We start from the raw sequence: 21,583 nt of genomic DNA on the forward strand, positions 1-21,583 counted from the left end.
CTCTTTCCTCTCCCAGTGAGCTACCACAAATGTAGTTATATGTCGCAAATGCGTTTCCTTTTGTAAAACAAGAAGTATAACAGAAAAAGCTATTTTGCAATTATTTCTTTGAACATGTCTGTTGAATGTTGTGACTCAAAGAAGAATAAATATGTATGTTTTGATTTCAGGTTAATTTCTTCAGTATTGTTTACCATATTCAGTGACTAATTGTTAAGCACATTGCTGATACACTTTTGTGCATGTAAAGTCTGCACCAGTGTTCCTTTGGATAATGTGTTCAAGGTGTGTTCAAGGAAATAACACTTAGACAGTCCTCTTAGATTTATTTTTTTTTAAAACATTGTTCAAAAGCCGTCTTGTCTTTTTTTCCACTTTATCTTAGTTGCCAATTATTGCCAGTTCCTATCAGAACTGATATAAGAGATCTTTACCAGATAATTAGGCAACATTGCTTTGTGCTAAAGGAATCTTTCATGTTATTAAGAACGTATAAGTCATTATCCATGCAGAGTTACACTTCAATTTTAAACCCCTTTCAGTTGGGAAGAGTTTAGAATAAAATTGTCACCAACTTCATAAATTCTATTAAGATCTCTGTAACTTTGAAAGTGTTCATCTGAGTAAGAACCAGATGTGATCAGATACATCGTGCTATGTAAAGAGTAAGTGGCCATTAAGAGAGAAAAGGTCAGAAAAAGCTTCCATTTAAGCACAAATTGTACATGGGGTGGTTGTTCAAAGTCTTGGCCATAACTACCTGTTGTTCTTGCCTCTCTTCAGACAGTTCAGGAGAAGCTGTCAACATGAATGCTGGTGACAATGGGGTCAGCAGCCTCTGTGCAATATGTGGAGACCGAGCAACTGGAAAACACTATGGTGCGTCCAGCTGTGATGGATGCAAGGGATTCTTTAGACGCAGTATACGGAAAAACCACGTCTATACATGCAGGTATTTCAAAAGTTTGTCTAGAAGCACTAAATTAATGAATCTATGCAAAAATTACATTCACACATTTTCAGACTTTTCATAATTATGTCTGAGTATTTTCAGGTTTTTCTTATCAAATTCTAACCAGCATTTTTGATGAGGATATGGCTCATGGTATATTAATACGATTGGAAAGATTTCTTTTGTTCAGGATTGCTTTATATTACACATTCCAGATACTAAATTCCATATTTCTCTTTATATCGTTGACATCATTACATCACTTAAGAGCTGTTTCACTTTTATTTATGATTAAAAAAGTCACCTCTTGGGGAAAAAAAAAGAAAAGGAAAAATTCTCATATTTTCACTGGCAATGTGAAAAGTGTAATTCTTAACTGATTAATTTCAATTATTTTCCTTATGAAGTCAGTTTCTGGATAGAAAGTATAATATTCATGAGTCTTGTTTTAAGGGCTATACAAGTGCATCTGCACATCTGCACATCTTCACACTATGGGTGACACACTGCCCTTTTGAGTGATCATTTCCCCCCTTCAATCTCAATGACAGTCTTCTAATTTCTGGATGTCTGGCTTCCCAGATTATCACACCTCAGTTCTGTGCACCATGTTTGACAAATTGCTCTGTGCATGCACGAGTCCATAAATGTCAGCTTTAAGCCGTGCACAGAATATATGGAAAGCTCTGTGAGTAGACAAATTCTAAAGGAGGAAACTTTTTGTAAGTTTCTTGTTGCTAGAAATGTTGTTTGCTACATTCTTCCTTGATTGCTTAATATTCTTATAAGGAAGTCTGTCCTTCATAGACATACCACAGTGATACAGTATAGACATATCCCTAAAGTGGTATGACAAGAGCTGATAAAAGTGATTTTAAGAAGATGTCTGCAAAGCATAGATCTAATTATCTAACAAACACATGCACAACAAAAAGGTAAAAGCAAACAGGGAGAGGAGGGGATGGCTCATATACATTCCCCTTGGGCACACCTGTAGATGTGCATGAGAGCTTGGGTAAACCTTCCTGCAGTGTCATGCTCTGTGTTTTTCCTTATGTCTTTACTTCATTGTGATGTTAGAAAATTTTCCTTCCATTTCCTGTTTGTCATCTGTAATGATAACAACATGTACCTTGTACATTGGTATCTCCCAGAGGAGGGGATGGCTCATATACATTCCCCTTGGGCACACCTGTAGATGTGCATGAGAGCTTGGGTAAACCTTCCTGCAGTGTCATGCTCTGTGTTTTTCCTTATGTCTTTACTTCATTGTGATGTTAGAAAATTTTCCTTCCATTTCCTGTTTGTCATCCTGTATTATAACAACATGTACCTTGTACATTGGTATCTCCCAGAAGGAGTAAACATTGCCAGCCAAGGGTACTGGTTTGGCAACTAAGGGCTCCTTCATGCCAGTGAAATTTGGTATTTTCCTTGACTAACCTTTCCTTTTTTTATTTGTAGCTTTTCTTCTTTATTTTCTTCACCACAATTTGATGCAACCAGTTGCTGACATATCTCACAGATAAACTGAGTTGTAAATGATGCACAGAACTCCATAATTTTCCACACTTTCCCATTCCAATGAGTGTTGCTACACACACATATATTCCTGAAAACCAAGCAAATATGAAGCATCTCTCCAAAATTATTATTAATAAATAAATAACAGAAGAAGAAAATCGTGGCTATAGACCTTGTTCTGACAGACCACAGTTGGTGGGGCTTTTTTCTTCATGATCTGGCTGCTGCTTTATTAACGCTTTATACATTTACCTTTTCTTTTCTATGATAGATTCAACCGGCAATGTATTGTTGACAAAGACAAAAGGAATCAATGCAGATATTGTCGTTTAAAAAAGTGTTTTCGAGCCGGAATGAAAAAAGAAGGTAATAGAATCATTTATTATTTTGCATACAAAGAGAAATAATCTATATTACCTTTAAAATGTAATAAAAATTGTAAAAAAGTGCAGCAGAGTCATTCAATGGAAAGTATGCTGTAAGGCCTTCATGATGGAGAAATGCTTTTATATTGAGGTGAAATATGTGTAATCTAATTTTCAAGTAGGTAACCAGTTCTAACATTTGGAGTATTAGCAAATCTATGGGTTTAAGTGAATTTGCAACTGCTTAATCCATTAATCCTGGTACCCAAATGAACTGATTTCTAGGTGTTGAGCCTTAGCCTGGATGAGTTCAAAGTGCAAGAATTTAATTTGATTTTTTACTAAATTTGAGTGAAAAAATATCTCTCTGATATTTTGTTTCCACCTTAGCTAAGTAATGACAGTGATAATGTACTGATTCTTCCCTTAAATGTAAAAGTTTGAAGCATTTAAGATGGAGGAGGGAGTGTGAAGTTGAGTGAAAAAATGAGTGGTGAGAATAGTTTAGCATTGGAATTTGGGCCATTAAAATCAGTAACATACTGTATATATATATTATCAATCTGACATGAAGAAAAGGGATGGCCTGTGTATCCACAGCAGCCTTAAAAGTTTTACAAAAAGCAGAGCTTCACAGACTTCCAAAACCTAGAATAAAGGAATAGTTTAGCTCAGAAGGAACATATGGAAGTAGTCTAGTCCTGGCCCCCATTTAAAGCACGGCTAACTTCTAGGTTCAGTCAGGTTGCTTGGAACCCTGTCCAGCCAGGCTTATACAGTCCTTGAGAGGTGAGATTCCACAGCATCTCTCAGCAGCTTCTTCCAGTGCTTGACCACCCAAGGAAGATTTTTTCCTTGTATCTGATTGGAATATGTCTCACTGAAATTAGAATAGTGTTCATTGCCTCTTGTCCTCTCACTGTGCATCTGAGAAGAATCTGACTCCATTTCTCTAAAGTACAGAAATCGGACTCCCACCTCCACCTTGGAGCTTTCTTTTCCACATCAAGACATCTGTCTCTGCTTTGCCTTGTGGGTTACAACTCCATAGCCCTCCACTGGACACTGCCCAGTTTCCCAGCATCTTCTGTGTACTGGGGAGCCCAAAACAGAGCAATAAGCACTTCCCTCAAGATGCTAGTGCATCCCTGTGCATGGCTAGCTGACATTGCCATCAGGCACGATGCTGACACATGTTTATGAAGTGAAGATACATCCTGCACAAAACTTTTAATGTAATTTACACCACTATGCCTCCTCTGGTTCCCAATACCTATAAAACTTCCATTATTCGTTGTGTCCAAGCCATGTTTATTCAAGGTTTCTTAGTGCTAAAATAATTCAAGATGCTGAACTGTAAATTTCACTGCTTGTGTGTTGCTATATACCTCTCTGTACCATCCAGGAATGTCTTGTAGCATAAGTATATCATAGTCTATATGATAGTTTCTCAGTTTGTTTCTAGGAAATCTCTTCCTTTTCTTCAGGGCAAAGATGAAAAACACTTTAGCTGGTAAAAGCTACACAAGCCCTTTTTGAGAAGATATTCGCCCTTCCTCATGGAGTCTGTGTTTAAGGCATTTTTAGCCTGAACTGACAAAAAAGCTTTAGTAAGGCAGACAATCCAGTCTAATAATCCAAAATTGTGCATATGCAGGAGAAAATGGAAGCATTTCCCTATGATTCTCAAAGTGCTCTATCAATGACTTCCTAGTGATTGTCAGAGTAACTTACTAATTTTTCTAATTCTAGTCAGCTCTGGCCTCATTTTAATTTTCTGTGTATCACTTAGGCTGCTGAGAGGCAGTGAATGTTTTTTTTCTTCATTCTTTTAAAACAGGTTATATTTTTTTGTTTCCTGTCTTCATGAACATTTAGCACTTTGTGTTTATCACTGTGCTACATTTCTTACTGTGACCTTAATAAAAGTCCCATCAGTGAGTGTCCTTGGCAAAAAGTTAGTACACCTCTGGAATACTGCATTGTTCAGATAAAACCTGAAAACTATTCTGTGTATAGAATATTTTATTTATTTTATTGAAGCCTTTGGTACTATTTCTAAATTCTGTAATGCAGATTGTTTCCCAGAAAATAGCAAACATATCTTTGGAAATAAAGCTGCTGCTCTTAAAAGATTATGAGATTCCTTGTGCAATAAAAAGATTTTGATCAGCACCATTTTTTTTATTTTTTTTTACCCTTGGCCTAACCTTGGAAATGATCTAGATTTTAGAAAAATGTATGTGATAGGTTTTTTTTCTTCTTCCTTCCATTCAAAAGTAAGCTGTGTTGCTTCATAAGCCTTGCATGTGCTGATTAAGGATTCCTTATCCCAAGCACTTTGAGCTGCCGTTTTTTGGACCCCATGAGACAAAACTCACCTGCCTGAAACTTTTTGATGCCTTTTTTCAAGGGAAGAAAGAGATTTTACTCTAGTAAAGCCAGCCACAAAAGTGCTGATAATTCAGTATCTATTTACAATGAGTTATGCATAGTTTTTACAGGCAAACAATATACGAATAAAGACCGTAAACATGTATTGTCATCCTTCTTTATTATTAAAAACACAAGGCTTTTTTTTTTTTAAATCTCAGCCCTTTTGAGTCATCTAGTTATCTAGTAAACTTCAGAAATTATACTGTCTGTCAGTGTCTACAAGTCAATAAATGGGATTATTATTCTTTTCCAGCTGTACAAAATGAACGGGACAGGATAAGTACGAGAAGAAACACTTTTGATGGCTGCAACATTCCCTCTATTAGCACATTGTCACAAGCTGAGACACTCTCCCGTCAGGTACTGAGATCTACCACAAAATTATTTAATGACTTTTGAACCATTTTTTTCTAAAATTACTTTCCAGTTTCTTATTGTATTAAATATATTTATTATGATTACGTTTTTCTTCTTCCAGAATGTACCTAGCTTCCTCTTTGTAATGAAAGAATGAATCAGAGAATACATTCTTAAAGCAAAGTTAAAAAAAATAAAATTCTACTTTGTCCAGGACAATATGTCCTAGACACCTTTCTTAATAAAGCTTTATGGTTCTTACTGCTTTTAAATCACTTGCTGTCTCAGGCAGCTGGTGGCATCTATCTATCCTTGAGGCTGGATTTCCCATGAAATATTAGGGAAAAAATTGTCCAAAGCCATTACGTTCAAAGAGGTGTGGACACTCATTTCCTTATATTCCTTTGAAAATCTCATTTTTAATATCCTTAGACATTATAAATAAGGCAAAAAGAAATGTTCCAAATGCAGAGTCTATTCACATCTCCCTTTTAAATTGTCTTTGTCTCATCTGAACTTCATTTTCCTTTTTTTTTCTTTTTTTTTTTTTCTTTTCTCCTATGCAATCAATTGCTGATCGGAACAGTCTCCAGTCCTTTTCTGCACCTCAGATAAATCATGGTCATTGATTCTGCATTCTTGCACCTCTTACTAACTTACTTAGGATTTAACTGCCACCTTTATGATTTCATGCTGACTGATTTATACATCCCCAAATGTTTTGTAATCTCATCCTTTATCAGCATTTCTTTTAGGGTGGAACTATCTGTAAAGAATTGATGCAGGAATTGCTGGGTGATAGTCTTTGGCACATATTGCATGTCTGGGCAGACTAAATGAATATAATGGACCTTTTTACCTTTCATACCTCTATAGTATGAAAAATATACCTATTTTTACCTCCTTAGTAATTCTTTGAACTTGATTATTGTGCTCTTTGTTTTGTTTAGCTTTACTCCCTTAATAATTTCCAGCTGGTATATGCAACTCAGGAGTAAGAGCTATCTGAAACAAAATCACATCCTTAGCTTTTCCTGCTACAAAGTTCTTCTTAGCTGGTAGATTCCTGGCCTAATACATCATCTTGTATATACACACAAATTTATTCTACTTGTTATTGGGTATGTTGTAGTAGGAGAGAATTGCTCCCACTATGCCAAGCGTATGTGAAGATACAGCCTTGGCCTCAAAGACCAAGGGGTCACATTAACATGATGGAAAAGTAGTCTTAAAATTCTTTGGTTTTCTCTCAGTCAATGGATCTGTAAGATGAGTTCAGTCCTGAGGAGAGACTTGGTGGAGGTGATAGTGTCACAAATCATTGAAAAGTCATTCAGCTATGAAATGAGGAAGAAGGTGGCATTAGTTTCTTTAAAAAATTTCATATTAAAATAGAGAAAATTAATTATTTTGTCCCTGAAGTTACAGGGTGAAATAGTCCATGTACAGTGTTTCTCCTACAGATCCAGGAGAGGCTTCCTGGACTGTGTAAGTTGGACTCTCGTAGGAGTAAAGACATGTCTGTTATGGTTCTCAGGACAACAGGGATAGAGTGTTATATTGTCATATTCAACAACCTGGGTACAGGTTGCATTGGGATAGGTTTCATCTTCACGTATGAAAGAAATTTTTTACAGTGCAAAAACTCAATAACTGGAACAACCTTTCCAGGGATGTGGTGGAGTCCCCATCACTGGAGGTTTTCTAGATGTAATTGGACAGAGTGCTGGATAATCTCATCTAGGCTCCCTTTCCCACCAAAGGTTGGATGAGATGATCTTTTGAGTTCCTTTCCAACCTGGGCTGGTCTGTGGTTCTGTGAAGTCAGCGACTCCCTAGAAATGAGAGGTAGGTCAAATGAACAGAGAAACAGAGAAAAGTTCACAGTTTCGTATTCTTGTGAAGAGATGCAGCCCTATGAGGTCATAATTAACTCCACGGGAGTCATCCCACAAATCCTCCGAAGTTCACCAAGTAATTTTAGCACCAAGTCTATAGTTTTTCCTATAAGATGTAATTTTATAAAAGTGCATAGCTTTGATTAAAAGACATTAAAGAAAGGACAAGACAGGGTATTAAGTTCATGAGTTAGTAACTGTAATGGTTAAAAAATCTGCCTGTTCTTTACCTTTGTGAATTAACTTCTAGTTGGTACATGCTGGTATCTTTTTCTGGTAGACCAGTGTGTCTCCTGCTATCAGAACTCTCTTCTCTGTGTAGGTACTGCTGAATCATGGTCAAGACTCCTGTTATACTTGTGGAAAACTTAAAGTATTTCTCTTTCTGGACTGGAGGTTTTTTAGACTTCATAATTCTGGTATCTTTCAGCTAAATGTGTTCAGTATCTTCAGCTCTGTTTTGTTAGAAGAGATGCCAGAAATGGACACCTGATTACAGGGCTTTCACAAATGTTCTGCCTACAAAGACACAATAGCTAACCTTTTTTTTCCTACGTGATAGCCTTTGAATTATGTGTCTGAGGATTTTTTCACTTGCCTATCTGTTGTATTCCCCTGAAAACGAATGTTCATCTGGTTAACTGCCATTAATATCTAAGCTGTTTTCAGTGGGAAGCACTGAGTTTTAGTTCAGAAGTGCATCTCCTTTTGACAACCCAGGGATAATAGAGTTTCACCACAGATCCAACCAAGGCATTTAACATGGATCTGGGAATGATCTGGCAGGAGTCAACCTAATTAATATCCTCCATCCTGAAATCTGAAGGTACACAGTATTGGGAGATCAATTGGAAGATCAAACAATTCTTTTTTTTTGAGGAAGGAGTGGGGAACATAGTCAAACTACAGAATTTTGTGAGTTTGCTTTCTGTAATAAAAAGGTAAAGTGAAAGTCAGTTTCATAGGCCTTGTACAGTGATGGGGTTCTGTTGTTGTGGGATTCTCTTTTCCTCCTTTTCCTTTTCCTTTTCCTTCTCCTTTTCCTTTTCCTTTTTCTTTTCCTTTTTCTTGTTCTTTTTTTTCTTCTTCTTCTTCAGCATCATCTTTGTCTTCTTTCTATTATGATTATTATCATCAATCTTGCATTTTTTGAGGAGGGGTTTTGTGGGTTTTTTTGGTGGGTTTTTTGTTGTTGTTGTTGTTTGGCTTGTGGTGGGTTTTTGTGGTGGTGTTGGGTTTTTTTGTGTGGTTTTTTTTTTTCTGTTGTTTTCCTTTTCTTCTTTTTCTTCCCTGGTATGATAGCAGCTATAACCTGACGTTCTCTTCTGAGGCTTGGTTTTACCTCAAGTAATTTTTCCTGCCTGGCTTAGGAGCAAGCCTGGTTTAGTTCCTTTCCTTGAAAAGTCATTAAGAATTTCAGGATTTGGCTCAGGGATTGTGTGGAAGTACCCCAGCTTCAGGCCCAGAAATATATTACTCTCTTCTTATTTCACAGAACACTGTTCACTGCAGGTGGTCTAATGCACATTCATGTCCTTTACATTTGCTCTGAAACATCTGAGGCCTCCACCTATACTGCTACTTCATGATTACAAACCATTCTCCTCCAAGCACTTAAACCCCCCTGTGTTGCTTTCTGAAGTTAATGATACTCATCTTTTCACTGGAACATGTTACCCCTTCATCTCTCTCTTTCTTTGCCCTTAATGTTACTGCATGCTCCTATGAGCTCTTTCTACTTCTGAAATGAAGTGTCAACCATTTCTAAAAAAAAAAAGCACACCATGCCTCCCCTTTACAAATAATAAGGACTCTGGCATATTTCAGATCATATTTTTGAATGCCAAGATTTTGTATCATGATGTGAATAGGGCAATTTTTGACATACTGTAATACATACTGGTAATAATGAGAAATAAAATTTTATAATTTATGTGCAGACTAATGGTTTGTATGGTCAAGGAATTTCTCTAGTGTATACATTATTACTGCTGTAGTTTTTTTTCTTAAATATGCTCTTAACCAGTGAAAATGCAATTATATTAAATGTAACATTGTTTTTGTTGTGTTTGTTGTTGTTTTTTTTCTCTCACTATGTGCAGATCTCAGTCACCAGTCCTGGTGCTAGCACTGACATAAATGTTAAGAAGATTGCTAGTATTAGCGATGTCTGTGAATCTATGAAACAACAACTTTTGGTCCTGGTGGAATGGGCTAAATACATTCCAGGCTTCTGTGAATTACCACTGGATGACCAGGTATAACAGGAGACCAAAGAGACAATTTCAGTTATTGTGATATTATTTCTGTGATATGTAAATGTTACAATTAAATGCTGGGGTTTTGTCTGATCAAATAGAGCTGGGAGCTAGACACATCATCTTAAAATGTAAAGTTTTGAAGTAGCACTACCACAAAAAATCAGAGGAAACTGATAAAGTTCTAGCATGTTAACAAAAAGAAGCAGTAAATGACTATGTATTTTGGTGTTCTATATTCTTTTGGAAGCTGAGATAACAAGCTGCATTCAAAAATGAAAAAAAATCTTATTAAAAAGCCATGCTTTTTTCTCACTTTGCATAGTATTAATTTCATGTTCACTTTGCATTATAATATGGCTTAAGACAGTGTGCTATTTAATTTGAAGCAGGTCTTCCTCACTTGCAAGAAACAAAAAAAGCTATTAGAACCTTAAAAAAATGCCAAACATACTGATTGCAAGATGCTTCTGGACAGAGTTACGTGTAAAAACAAGGTATACAGAGAGTGGAAGCAGGGCTGGGTATCCTGGGGGCAGTACAGACAAGCTATCAGAGAAGCAAGGGATCAGGTAAGGAAGGCCAAAGCACAGATAGAGTTGTATCTGGCCAGGGATGTTAAGAATAACAGGAAAGGTTTCTCAATGTATGACAGCAATAAGAGGAAGATGAGGGAAGCTGTAGGCCCACTTCAGAAGGAAACTGGAGACCTGGCCATGCAGGACATAGGGAAGGCTGAGGTACTCAATGACTACTTCGCCTCAGTCTTCACCGGCAAGGGCACTGGTCACACCATCCTGAAGGAACTGGCTGACGGAGTTGCAAAGCCTCTGTCCGTCATGTTTCAAAAGTCTTTGCAGTTTGGAGAAATCCCTACTGACTGGAAAAGGGGAAATATAACTCCCATTTTCAGGAAGGGAAAAAAAGGAAGACCCAGGGAAATACAGACCAGTCAGTCTCACCTCTATGCCTGGCAAGATCATGGAGCAGATCCCCCTGAACGCTCTTCCCAAGGCACGTGGAAAACAAAGGGGTGATTGGTGACAGCTAACATGGCTTCAACAGGGAAAAATCCTGCCTGACTAATTTAGTGGCCTTCTACGATGGAGGCACAGCGTCAGTGGACAAAGGAGCAGCAACTACCTGGACGTGTGCAAAGCCTTTGACACTGTCCCACATGACATCCTGGGATCAACACTACAACAGTAAAGGTTCGATGGATGGATCCAACTGGCTGGGTGGTCACACTCAGAGAATGGTAATCAATGGCCCAATGTCCAGATGGAAACCTGTGATGAGTGGTATTCCCCAAGGGTCAGTACTTGGACCGGTGCTATTTCACATCTTTGTGGGTGACATGGACAGTGGCTTTGAGTGCACCCTCAGCAAGTTTGCCAAAAACAACAAAGTGTGTGGTGAGGTCAACACGCTGGAGGGAAGGGATGTCAGAAAGGCTTGAGACACGGGCTTGTGCAAACCGCATGAAGTTTAACCAGGCCAAGTGCAAGGTCCGGCACCTGGGTTGGGGCAATCCCAAGAACAAATAAAGTCTGTGTGGAGAATGGATTGAAAACAATTTTGAGGAGAAGGACCTGGGAGTGATGGTGGACAAGAAGCTCAACAAGAGCCAGCTGTGTGCACTTGCAGCCCAGAAATCCAACTATGTCCTGGGCTGCATTAAAAGAAGCGTGGCCAGCAAGTCAAAGGAGGTGATTCTCTCCTTTTACTCAGCTCTCATGAGACTCCACCTTGAGGATTGTATCCAGTTCTGGAGCCCCCAACATAAGAAGATTATGGAGCTCATGGAGAAAGTCCAAAGAGCCACACAGATGATCCAAAGACTGGAGCACCTCTCCTACAAGGACAGGCTGAGAGAGTTAGTGTTGTTCAGCCTGGAGAAGAGATGGCTCTGAGGAGACCTTACAGTGGTCTTCCAGTGCTTGAAGGGGGCCTACAGGAAAGACAGAGGGAGAGAGGACAAGAGGTAATGGATCAGAACTGGAAGAAGGGAGATTTAGGTTAGACATTAGGAGGAAATCCTTTAGGGTGAGGATGGGGAGACACTGGAACAGGCTGCCCAGGGAAGGTGTGGAAGCCCCATCCCTGGAAGTGTTCAAGGGCAGGTTGGATGGGGCCCTGAAAAACCTGATCTACTACAAGATGTCCCTGCCGATGCATGGGGGGTGGAACTAGATGATCTTTAAGGTCCCTTCCAACTCAGGAGGTTAATTCATGGCTCAGGATCTCTTGTTTCCAGTCCAAATCTGATTCAGCTTGAAAATGACTCTATGAAGTGGAATTGAGTAATTCCTCCTTTTTGCCACTTCAGTCCCTCAGTTTTTAACAAAATCCTGCGAGAAGGGTTAGATCATCCTTGTGTTTGAGACACAGAATGAGCTTGGTCCCTCATACTCTTCCTCCAAAATAGGAGCTTAATGTTGTCTTTGCAGACCCACAGACTATGTGAGCACAAGAACATACTGGAATAAGTTAAAATGAGGAGGAGAATTTTAAATATATTAACAACATGAAGGCAACAAAAGCAAGCAAAAATATTGCTGTTTTTATTGTTAAGATAGCATGAAAGAAAAAAGAAGGGAGCAGAATTCATTAAAAAGTTCCTGTCTGTATTTTTTTTTATTTTTTTATTCAAATTAAAATCGGCTTAGACAGGTAGGCTGAAAACACCCCTGCAGTGCTTGAAGAGTATGTGTTGGGAAGTACTCTGGAACCTTAATTACCTTAGTAGAGTAGTGACAAAGGTATCAAGTGTTAAAACAAATGCCACTTTTGCGTTTGTGATAGCCTCTTTGTAAGGGGAATTGTGCATTTATTTATTAAATTAACCATCTGGTTTTGAAGAACCAATTCCTGATCTGGAAGACAGCCTGATTTTCAAAGCACAGGGCAGGCCAGAGCAGAGAAGCTAACTCTACTGAGAACCTGAGAAGTCTTAACACATTGAGCACTCCTAGGTGCTCTGTATCTTTAGGTCATTCCTTAAGTGTTGAATTGGATGCATAGGAAAATACTTGCCAGGAGGGGAATTCCTAGGGGAAATATAGGCCAGTACTGAAGTTTCAAGCAGACAAGAAAAACAAATGACAGTAAATAGGTGGTAAAGACTAAATTAATGACCACATTTTTAAGTGCCTTCCTAGCATGACTCAGGTTTCTTCTTTGTTGACAGTAGTGGATATTTTAGCATATCTGGCTTTGTTGGGAAAAAATTCTTCTAAATGCCATATACATTTTTGGTGCAAGGTGGGAAAAATAAAATGGTGGTAGTGCCAAATTCACTGAAACAGCTCATTCCAGCCCTCCAGTGTCTTTAGCATCAAATCAAAATTCCAGACAAAACTTTGTTAAGGACATAAGCACTAGGAAATAAATGCAAGTATTGTATTTATTGTGATGTGTTTTGCAGAGCTGTATGTTTAAAATCTATACCAAATGGCAGAAGTGATAGAGGTTGACAATTTAATTACAGTGGGCTGTTAGCACAGTGTTAAGGTTTCTACATTCACTTTACATTTCACATTAGAATCTTAACAGTCTTAAACACGTACCTATAGCTGAATACGCTCATGGTAATATACAACCTCATTTATTTTGCACTTATCGGAACTTACTGCTTTTTCTTCTAATGAGTCTGGTGTTGGTTTTTTTTTCTTGAGGTTGCCCTGCTAAGAGCACATGCTGGGGAACACCTGTTGCTTGGAGCAGCAAAACGGTCCATGGTGTATAAGGACATTTTGCTTTTAGGTAAATATTGGTTTTGTTTTAATTAATAATGATGATGTTATAGTACATTAGCAACCATGTAATCACTTAAGTGGGACAACTGTTCTGGCACAATCAAAACAATGCGTTCTGTGAATGCTAAGTAGCTATTAATGACATAAAGTCATGTGTCCGGAGAAAGCAGGTGGACGGTTTCCTGTGATTTAATATGACTAAAGGTTTATTGGATACAAGAAAACACAAGGAAGTTCCTGGCAAATCAACTCTTTACATCTGCATACTTTCTGCACTTTTGTCCCATAAAAAAACCCAGAACAAAACAGCAATCAATAAAAATCCTTTGCCCATGTACTTATTTCAGTCTTGATGAAAGCATGTATATGGAGGTTTCTAAAGAGCACTTCGATATAGTCATAGAAGATTGTACAGTCTAGAAAATTGGACAGCCTGCTTCCCTACATTATTTTTATTTTTTTTTTTTTCCCCAAGAGCATTCTCACTGCTTCCTTGACAGTTGCCATGTGGCCATCATGTGAACCGCATGTCTCTTGTCCCCTGCCATGTGGCAGATGGGATATCCATGACACAGTGATGGGTCATTTTTACATATCTGCATAAGAGTATTCTTGGTCACTTAAAATGGCTCCTTCACTGGGTTATGTAAAGAAAGCATGGCTGCTAGGGAAGGGGACATTGTCATGTGGTGGAAGCGTGTCTTCCCTTCATTCACACAGCAGAGAGGCACAGTACTATAATGAGATGTGTCCCTGTGCATGTAGTGATGTGATGAGGCATTTGTTGGCACTGTCAGACACAATACTCTGCCAGTATGAAGTGCACTCTGCCAAAAATGGTCTCATTAAACAGGTACATCACTTGGGCTGTTTTGTAAGAAAATGTGCAGGCTTTCTTGGGCAGTATGTTTGATGGGAGGCAAGGGTATATGGAATATGGACTCCCACTAGTTTCTTCATTGATGGTGTGGTACAAGAGGGTTTTCTGATATTCTTTCTCCTTCCTCTTTGCACCTACCTTTTCATAGCTCTTAGTGAGCTTGAATTTATTTTTACACCTATCAGAGAACTAAAGGGACAGGAGGGGCTTGTTCTGGAGTTACTACTTTAACCAGCAATCCTTTCAAATTAAATACTGGGCAAATTACCTTCTTAACACAGATCTTCCTCTAGACATAGTTTTACTGTTAAAATTAACAGATATAAAAAGAAAACATTTGAATGTTTTATTGGATTAATGGGTAGTAGGGACAAATAATGAGAAAGCAGAAAACAATACTCAACATCACCATGTATAGAGAAAGAAGAAACAATTTGAGGCTCCAAGGGTTATTTCTGATTCTTGAAGGGAGATTCCTGTATGAGTCATTTTGGCATGGATGTGTTGGGATATAATAATAATATTTTATTTCAAAAACTGCTTGGTGGGTTCTGGAAGATCAATGACTCTTCCACTGTTCTCATGACTTCTGTTAGAAGATTTCTAGACAGAAGGTGAATTACAATGCCATGATGAAGTCTCCCCCAAAACCAAAATTTAAAATTAAAGAAGCAGGAAAAATTAATTCATTACTGAAAATTTTAAGAGGCTTCTAAACTTTATTAGAAATAACAGAAGCATCTGTTAGAAACATTTCTGGTGCCTCATTTGCAGAAGGCTTTTTTGTCCATTGACAAATACAAATCAATTGGCTTGGGATATATGAATTTCATGGGGGAAAAGGAAATGTTAAGATTTATGTAAAGAAAAAGACCTGCTTGCTCCATGCTTCAGTTTTCGAGTATGGAATAGTCTTTGCTGTACTTGCAAAGAACAGTTCTGTATGATACAGTTATTAGTTTAAAAATATTAAATAATTTGATTAAGAAGAAAAAAGAAGGTGTTTTTGAAAATGAATTACATCAAGCACATTACATCAAAGTCTGTATATCAATCCATATCTTGGCTTTCTTTCTCTCCAAGGCAACAATTACATAATCCATCGCAACAGCACTGAGGTAGAGATCAGCCGAGTGGCAAATCGGATTCTAGATGAACTAGTTCGACCCTTCCAGGAAATTCAAATAGATGACAATGAGTACGCTTGCTTGAAGGCAATTGTGTTTTTTGATCCAGGTACCTTTTCAAAAAAACCCTCTCAGAATTATTGTACATGCGATTATACTGAAAGTAATTTTTGTTGATGTAGCATCTGCTCATCTTATTGATCTGAATGGAAAAAAAAGAAAATGGAAAAAAGCAAGATGCTCCTCCCAAATCATAATCTGCCTTGACCATAAGTTTTTGTCATTTTTTAAGATGCAAAGGGACTGAGTAATCCAATGAAGATTAAGAACATGCGGTTCCAAGTTCAGATCAGTTTAGAAGATTATATTAACGACCGTCAGTACGACTCCCGAGGAAGATTTGGAGAACTTCTGCTTCTACTGCCTACACTCCAGAGCATCACTTGGCAAATGATTGAGCAAATACAATTGGTTAAACTGTTTGGAATTGTTAAAATTGACAGTTTGCTTCAGGAAATGTTATTGGGAGGTAAGCTAACAGCTTCTTAAATTTACCATGTTGTTATGTTGAATTTAGTATACTGGGATGTTGAGAGAATCATGATGTAAGCAAACCCTTCAGCCACACCTTAGTGGCCAAGCTTTGAGTCATATGATTGCTAGATAAAGCCTTCTTGTCTTGGCTGCTCATCTCTGCAACCTTAGATTGTGCTGTGTACTTCTCAGTCATTGTTGGGTATCTAGACATACAATTTCCTAGGCAGATGGAAGATTCCTTACAAATATTTCATGAAATCCACTGTTAATGCAGTCAAAACAGTAAAAATAAACACAGTACTTAATATGGTTGAAGTCTGCTTAAATTGTTTAATAAATACCCAGAAGCAATTATTCAAATTACCAATAAAAATATTTGCTCTATAGAAATGTAATTATTGCAGTATAAATAGCTGGCAACAACATGCTCTTTTGCATTGATGTGTGTTCATGTTATTTTTGCAGGTACTTCTAATGATGCCAGTCATATGCATCATCCAGTACATCCTCACTTAGCCCAAGATCCATTAACTGGCCAAACTATCCTCATAAGTTCAATGTCTGCTCCTGTACATACAGAACAGATTTGTAAGTAGTTGCAAGTTAGCCTTCTGCCATAACATTTCACTACTACAGTTAAAAATATTAATTAGAATGATGGCCTGTCAGCACTCAGAGTTATTTCATCATTATTCTTAAATTAAAATAATTCTGCATTAAAAATGTATATATATGCATACATATATGTAAACAGTGTTAAGTGAGAAACTTTGACAGAAATTTAATTTATCTTTAAAAATTCATCACCATTCTGATATATCATTGGTTTCACATGAACAATTTTTAATAAACTGAAAATTCTGATAGCTAAATTACCCTATTTACCTAACATGCCAAATGTACCAGAACTTTCTTTTGGGGCAGTACTAGGTCTATGTGTGTGCAGAATAGGTCAGAAGAAATAATACATAATTCTTTCTATGTTCTTTTTCAGCAACTCCAGAAACTCCATTACCTTCACCTCCTCAAGGCTCTGGACAAGAATACAAAATGTCTACAAATCAGGCTTCAGTCATTGCACAGCAATCTATTTTGAAACCAAAACCATTGTGATGTTTCTCTGCCTTCCTTCCTTCCTTCCTTCCTTCCTTCCTTCCTTCCTTCCTTCCTTCCTTCCTTCCTTCCTTCCTTCCTTCCTTCCTTCCTTCCTTCCTTCCTTCCTTCCTTCCTTCCTTCCTTCCTTCCTTCCTGCCTGCCTGCCTGCCTCCTTCCTTTCTTCCTTTTAATGCACTAGATAAATTGGTAGGACACTTGCACATGTAAAATCTCAGGATGATAAAAGAAATTACTTCCTCAGCAGACACTACTGTGGGTGTTTTTTAAAGCACCTCATGATTTGGAAAGCAATACTCATTGTTCTGACTGCCATGTACAACTATAACTGTGGACACTGCAGTCTGACAAACATGTATAGGGGCTGGTATTATTTTTAGATCTTTTAACTGCACAGGTTAATTTTTTATTTTCTGTTTTAGTTGTTGTTGTTTTAATATTATTGTTTTAGATGTGTATATAATTTTTTCATTGTGATGGAACTGGTTAGTGCTTGTTTAGCTGTGAATTGTAGACATGAAAAAATGGGTTAATCATACAAAAGCTAAGATTCCTTAAATAGTTAAATGGTAGGCTACCAAACAAAGCATATGCATTAAATAAAAAGGAAAAAATAATGGACAGAAATACCCAGTTAATTGAAAAAAAACCCCAACAAACTTGATTTGAAACAACAATCTTTCTCAAGTAAAAGTTCAACAAAGGAGTTGAATCTTCCCTGCTTACCTGTTTGTATGAATCAGAGGGCCTTGCATGTACACATATGTTTGAGGACTTCTTAAAATCTGCCTACACAGAAATGTCTGTATCAGTCAGTTGGACAGTGCTGAGGTGTGGGTGCAGGTATTTATAGTACTGAATCAGAACAGCAACTGGTATGCTTTTTGGTAAGAGCTAACCAGTACTCTCCCAAACAATTGATGGGGACATTTTGGCAATTTGGCCAGTCTAGGGCACTTTTCATTGGGTGCTTTGGATATGGCCACCTTTCTTTTAGGGGCACAGAGCGTAACTAGGAGTATGGCCAGACCATGCCACTTGACCTCAGGGCTGAGGTATAGACTTTGTACTGTTTGATTTGCTAGTGTAAATGTAGGCATTGTGTTTATTTGCCTAACTGGCTGGTGATGCCTGTTTCAGCAATCACTCTAAACTTCACCTACAGTGTAACTGTAGTTATGTAGTAGTTCTGTGTCTGGAGAGGTATGTCTTACTAACTCACACAGCAGAAATGCCTGAGTTCAGCTCCAGGTGTTCCTGGTTTAAGCCATGGTATTTCAAGACAGAAGAGAGCCAGCATACCCAATACTCATTCTCTGGATTTTAAGAGTTTCAGAAGCTTGGGATGAATTGATTTACTCTGACAAGCCCCCTTCTTCTCTTCTTCCTTGCCTTCCAGTCAGAAGGCATCCAATATTGATCAGGTTTTGCACCTGGAGTCTGTAATAACCCATCTGGATTTGGACCCTCCATGGATTTGCACAAAGGGAACCTTGTGGCACGTGCTCACTTGGGCATATATTCACTCATTTACAATATGTGAAAATTATCTATTATGATATATAAAGTGATCTGTTCATACAGTAACAACATCATAAGAAAATCACTACTTTGCACATTTTATTTATTCCAGACAGCAATTATTTTCCTTTAGTACTTTAAAGGAGACTTTCTTCCCAGAAGTTATTTAAGAAAGAAACAAAGAGATAATAAAATACTACAATTTGTTGAACTATTGCAGAGAGAAAACAGTGAATTCAGAAATTCTGCAAGTTGAGATGTTGATCATCCTGAACCAGACACCTGAATTAATTACAGCATCCAAAGATGGTGTAGTTAAATGTATGGTTTTTAAAAGTTGCTCAAACAAACTGATTATGTTTTTTCGGATATGCTTTTGCAGACAGGAAATGCAACACAGCAAATACTGAGCTGACCTGAACATTCAAAAGACTTTAATGAGAATACACTTACTACGAAGTAGATGCTGTGTTTCTTTTTTATTTTAAAATAGTTGCCTTTGTAAAGTCTGCATACAGTAGCTCTTAATGTTTACCTTTTGCCTTTCAGAGTGATTTTCTTTTTGCTGGTTACTGTTTATTTTTTCTCAATGCATTACTGTTTTTACAAGTCCCCTTTACATGAGTTTTTATGCCAGAATAAATTACCAAAATTTTTGCCATTAACTGTACAGGTATCCAGACTGTTCTGTTTCTACAAATTGTCCACCAGCACTTTATGTGGAAATACAAAGGTTAAGCATGTGTGTGAGATACTCAGTAGCCCAGAAGTTGACTGATGGGCGTCACTTTTATGTATTTGTCATAGAAAGTGTGTTTGGCTCAAGTTGGATCTGCATGGCTTTACTGGGTCAGATTAATCAAGTCAGATGCATAAATGTGACAGTATTAGTCTGACAAAAAAAAAACATTTAACTGGAAATAAAAAGTAGTCCCTGAGTTGACCACCTGTGCCTTTTGTAAGCAATGTCCATAACAGTTTAATGGGTTTAGTTTTCATACTGTACTTTGGATATCAAGTATACAATAAAATGTTTTCATACACTGCCAAAATGTACTGGATGAAAAATATCCTTTAGTATTTTATCTGACAAAAAAAGTCGTTATCTATTTTGTATGATATATTGTTTTTTTTAATAAGAAGAACACCACTGTAATTTATTGGGGGAAGCTGATTTATTTTATAAATGTAACATTATTTTTGTAAAATTAACTATGAAAAATCAGAAATTATTACCTTTGTTAAATATTAAATTATAATAAGATGTAACTTTCTATGTTTGAACTCTGATATGAAGTCTTTTGTGTTGAGCATTTGGAATTGAAATGCTTGCTGGAAATGTTTCAAATGGACTGTTTTTTATCAAAGCTTAATAAAGAAAAATGAATTATCCCAATGAAACATTTGCCTTTCGTAATTTTGTGACTATTTACATAAACAGTGACAATGCTTTATATTGCCTATGTTTTGAGTAAGTACAAAACTGAAACATGCTTTCATCTCTACAGTATTTACAGCATCACAGATTGTCTGTGGTTAGATGGGACCTTTGGAGATCATCTTGTCCAGACCCCCTGCTCAAGCAGAATATTGAAATCATATGAAAGAATATGATGGCAACATAGTTAGTTAGTTAGTTAGTTAGTTGATTTTACTGTAACATGGCGAAGTATTACATGGTAATGGTTTTCAGTTTTTAGTTCTGGTTCAGAAAAGAAATGAAGAACATGCTTAATTCCACCTGTGCTTAAAATTAAGCATATGCTCTACAGCCTTTTTTTTTTTTTTTCTGAACAGGGGTAACTTAACAAACTACTCCCTTTTGTTACTCTAGTGGGTTGCTATTTAGGCTGATTTAGTGGCAAATAAGCAGTAGCTTATTGTGTACATAAATACTTTGAAAAAATTAGAAAGATTTTAAGATGTATTTTTTTTACATAACAAGTATCTCCTCAGCCTTGGAAAGTATATTCATTTGTATGTCTTCTTTGAGTAGACTCTGAATGGAGGGGGGAAGGTTTTTTTATTTGAGGATGGTAGTAAGACAATTAATTGAGCTATTTGCTTTTGCTTATGAATGCTGAAACTCTTCAAGTCCCTTTGAGAAACTAGTGTTTGTGGCTGGTAACTTTAAGTGAAAGATTTCTCTGCTCTTTCCTTGTAAATGCCGATGTAGGTGAAGGAAGTTAATGATTTTAGGGAACAGAGGAGATTTTTTTTCAGCCTACAGTGCACAAAACATGGAAAAACCTTCAATGCCATGAAGTGCTGACAGACTCTTGTTTAAGGATTTCCATAAATCAACTCTATAAGCAGCTCCAGAAGTGAGTCATGGGTGTATATTTACAGAGATGGATATATTAGCTTTCAGTTCTAGTAATTGCATAAAATCCCTCCCGACTAAGGAACTCTGAACATGGGTGAAGGCATTTTTTGAGTTCCAGGACCCTTCTGCAACAGAAAAGCTAACATTCTCAGTATATGAGAAGAAAAATCATGATATCTCTTGCATACTTGGCAGTTCTGTTTTCACTTGGAGGATGTCTGTCGGACTGTGACTGACATTTTTTATGTCTTCTCAACTGACTGTTTCTAGCTGTGCACCTCCAATATTTGTGTTACTTATGCTAAAATATATAAAGAAAATATTAAGCTGCACACTTTCTAGGAAGTCTTTAATGAACTTTCTGTATTGGTTTGCAAACGTCTACACATCTCATATGTTTCCTGATGTAGAGCAATCAGCTTTCTTCTCTCTATTATTCCTAGAAAAAAAACAAATAAATTAAAAAGGAAGAAAAAAATTACCCCAGAATTTAAAGGCATCAGGTTAAGAGTTTTCTTTCTCTTTTTTCCA

General features: G+C 37.2%; 1 protein-coding gene across 2 annotated transcripts in view; it reads left to right on the forward strand.

Annotated features, from left to right (window-relative positions):
* Positions 1–17,205, forward strand: part of HNF4G (hepatocyte nuclear factor 4, gamma) — a 19,506-nt gene extending 2,301 nt beyond the window's left edge. Inside the window, exons 2-11 of one of the 2 annotated variants that reach the window (XM_009995584.1) lie at positions 645–651; positions 788–952; positions 2,748–2,842; positions 5,531–5,637; positions 9,635–9,790; positions 13,468–13,555; positions 15,512–15,664; positions 15,848–16,084; positions 16,558–16,680; positions 17,087–17,205. In XM_009995584.1, coding sequence (XP_009993886.1) covers positions 645–651; positions 788–952; positions 2,748–2,842; positions 5,531–5,637; positions 9,635–9,790; positions 13,468–13,555; positions 15,512–15,664; positions 15,848–16,084; positions 16,558–16,680; positions 17,087–17,205 — 1,250 coding nt within the window. Of the gene's footprint in view, positions 1–644; positions 652–783; positions 953–2,747; positions 2,843–5,530; positions 5,638–9,634; positions 9,791–13,467; positions 13,556–15,511; positions 15,665–15,847; positions 16,085–16,557; positions 16,681–17,086 lie in introns of both variants that reach the window. The other variant, XM_009995583.1, reaches the window with a different exon arrangement.
* The last annotated feature ends 4,378 nt before the right edge of the window (positions 17,206–21,583 follow it).

This window comes from Chaetura pelagica, unplaced genomic scaffold, assembly GCF_000747805.2.
Source record: "Chaetura pelagica isolate M959 unplaced genomic scaffold, ChaPel_1.0 scaffold83, whole genome shotgun sequence".
Classification (NCBI taxonomy): Eukaryota; Metazoa; Chordata; class Aves; order Apodiformes; family Apodidae; genus Chaetura; species Chaetura pelagica.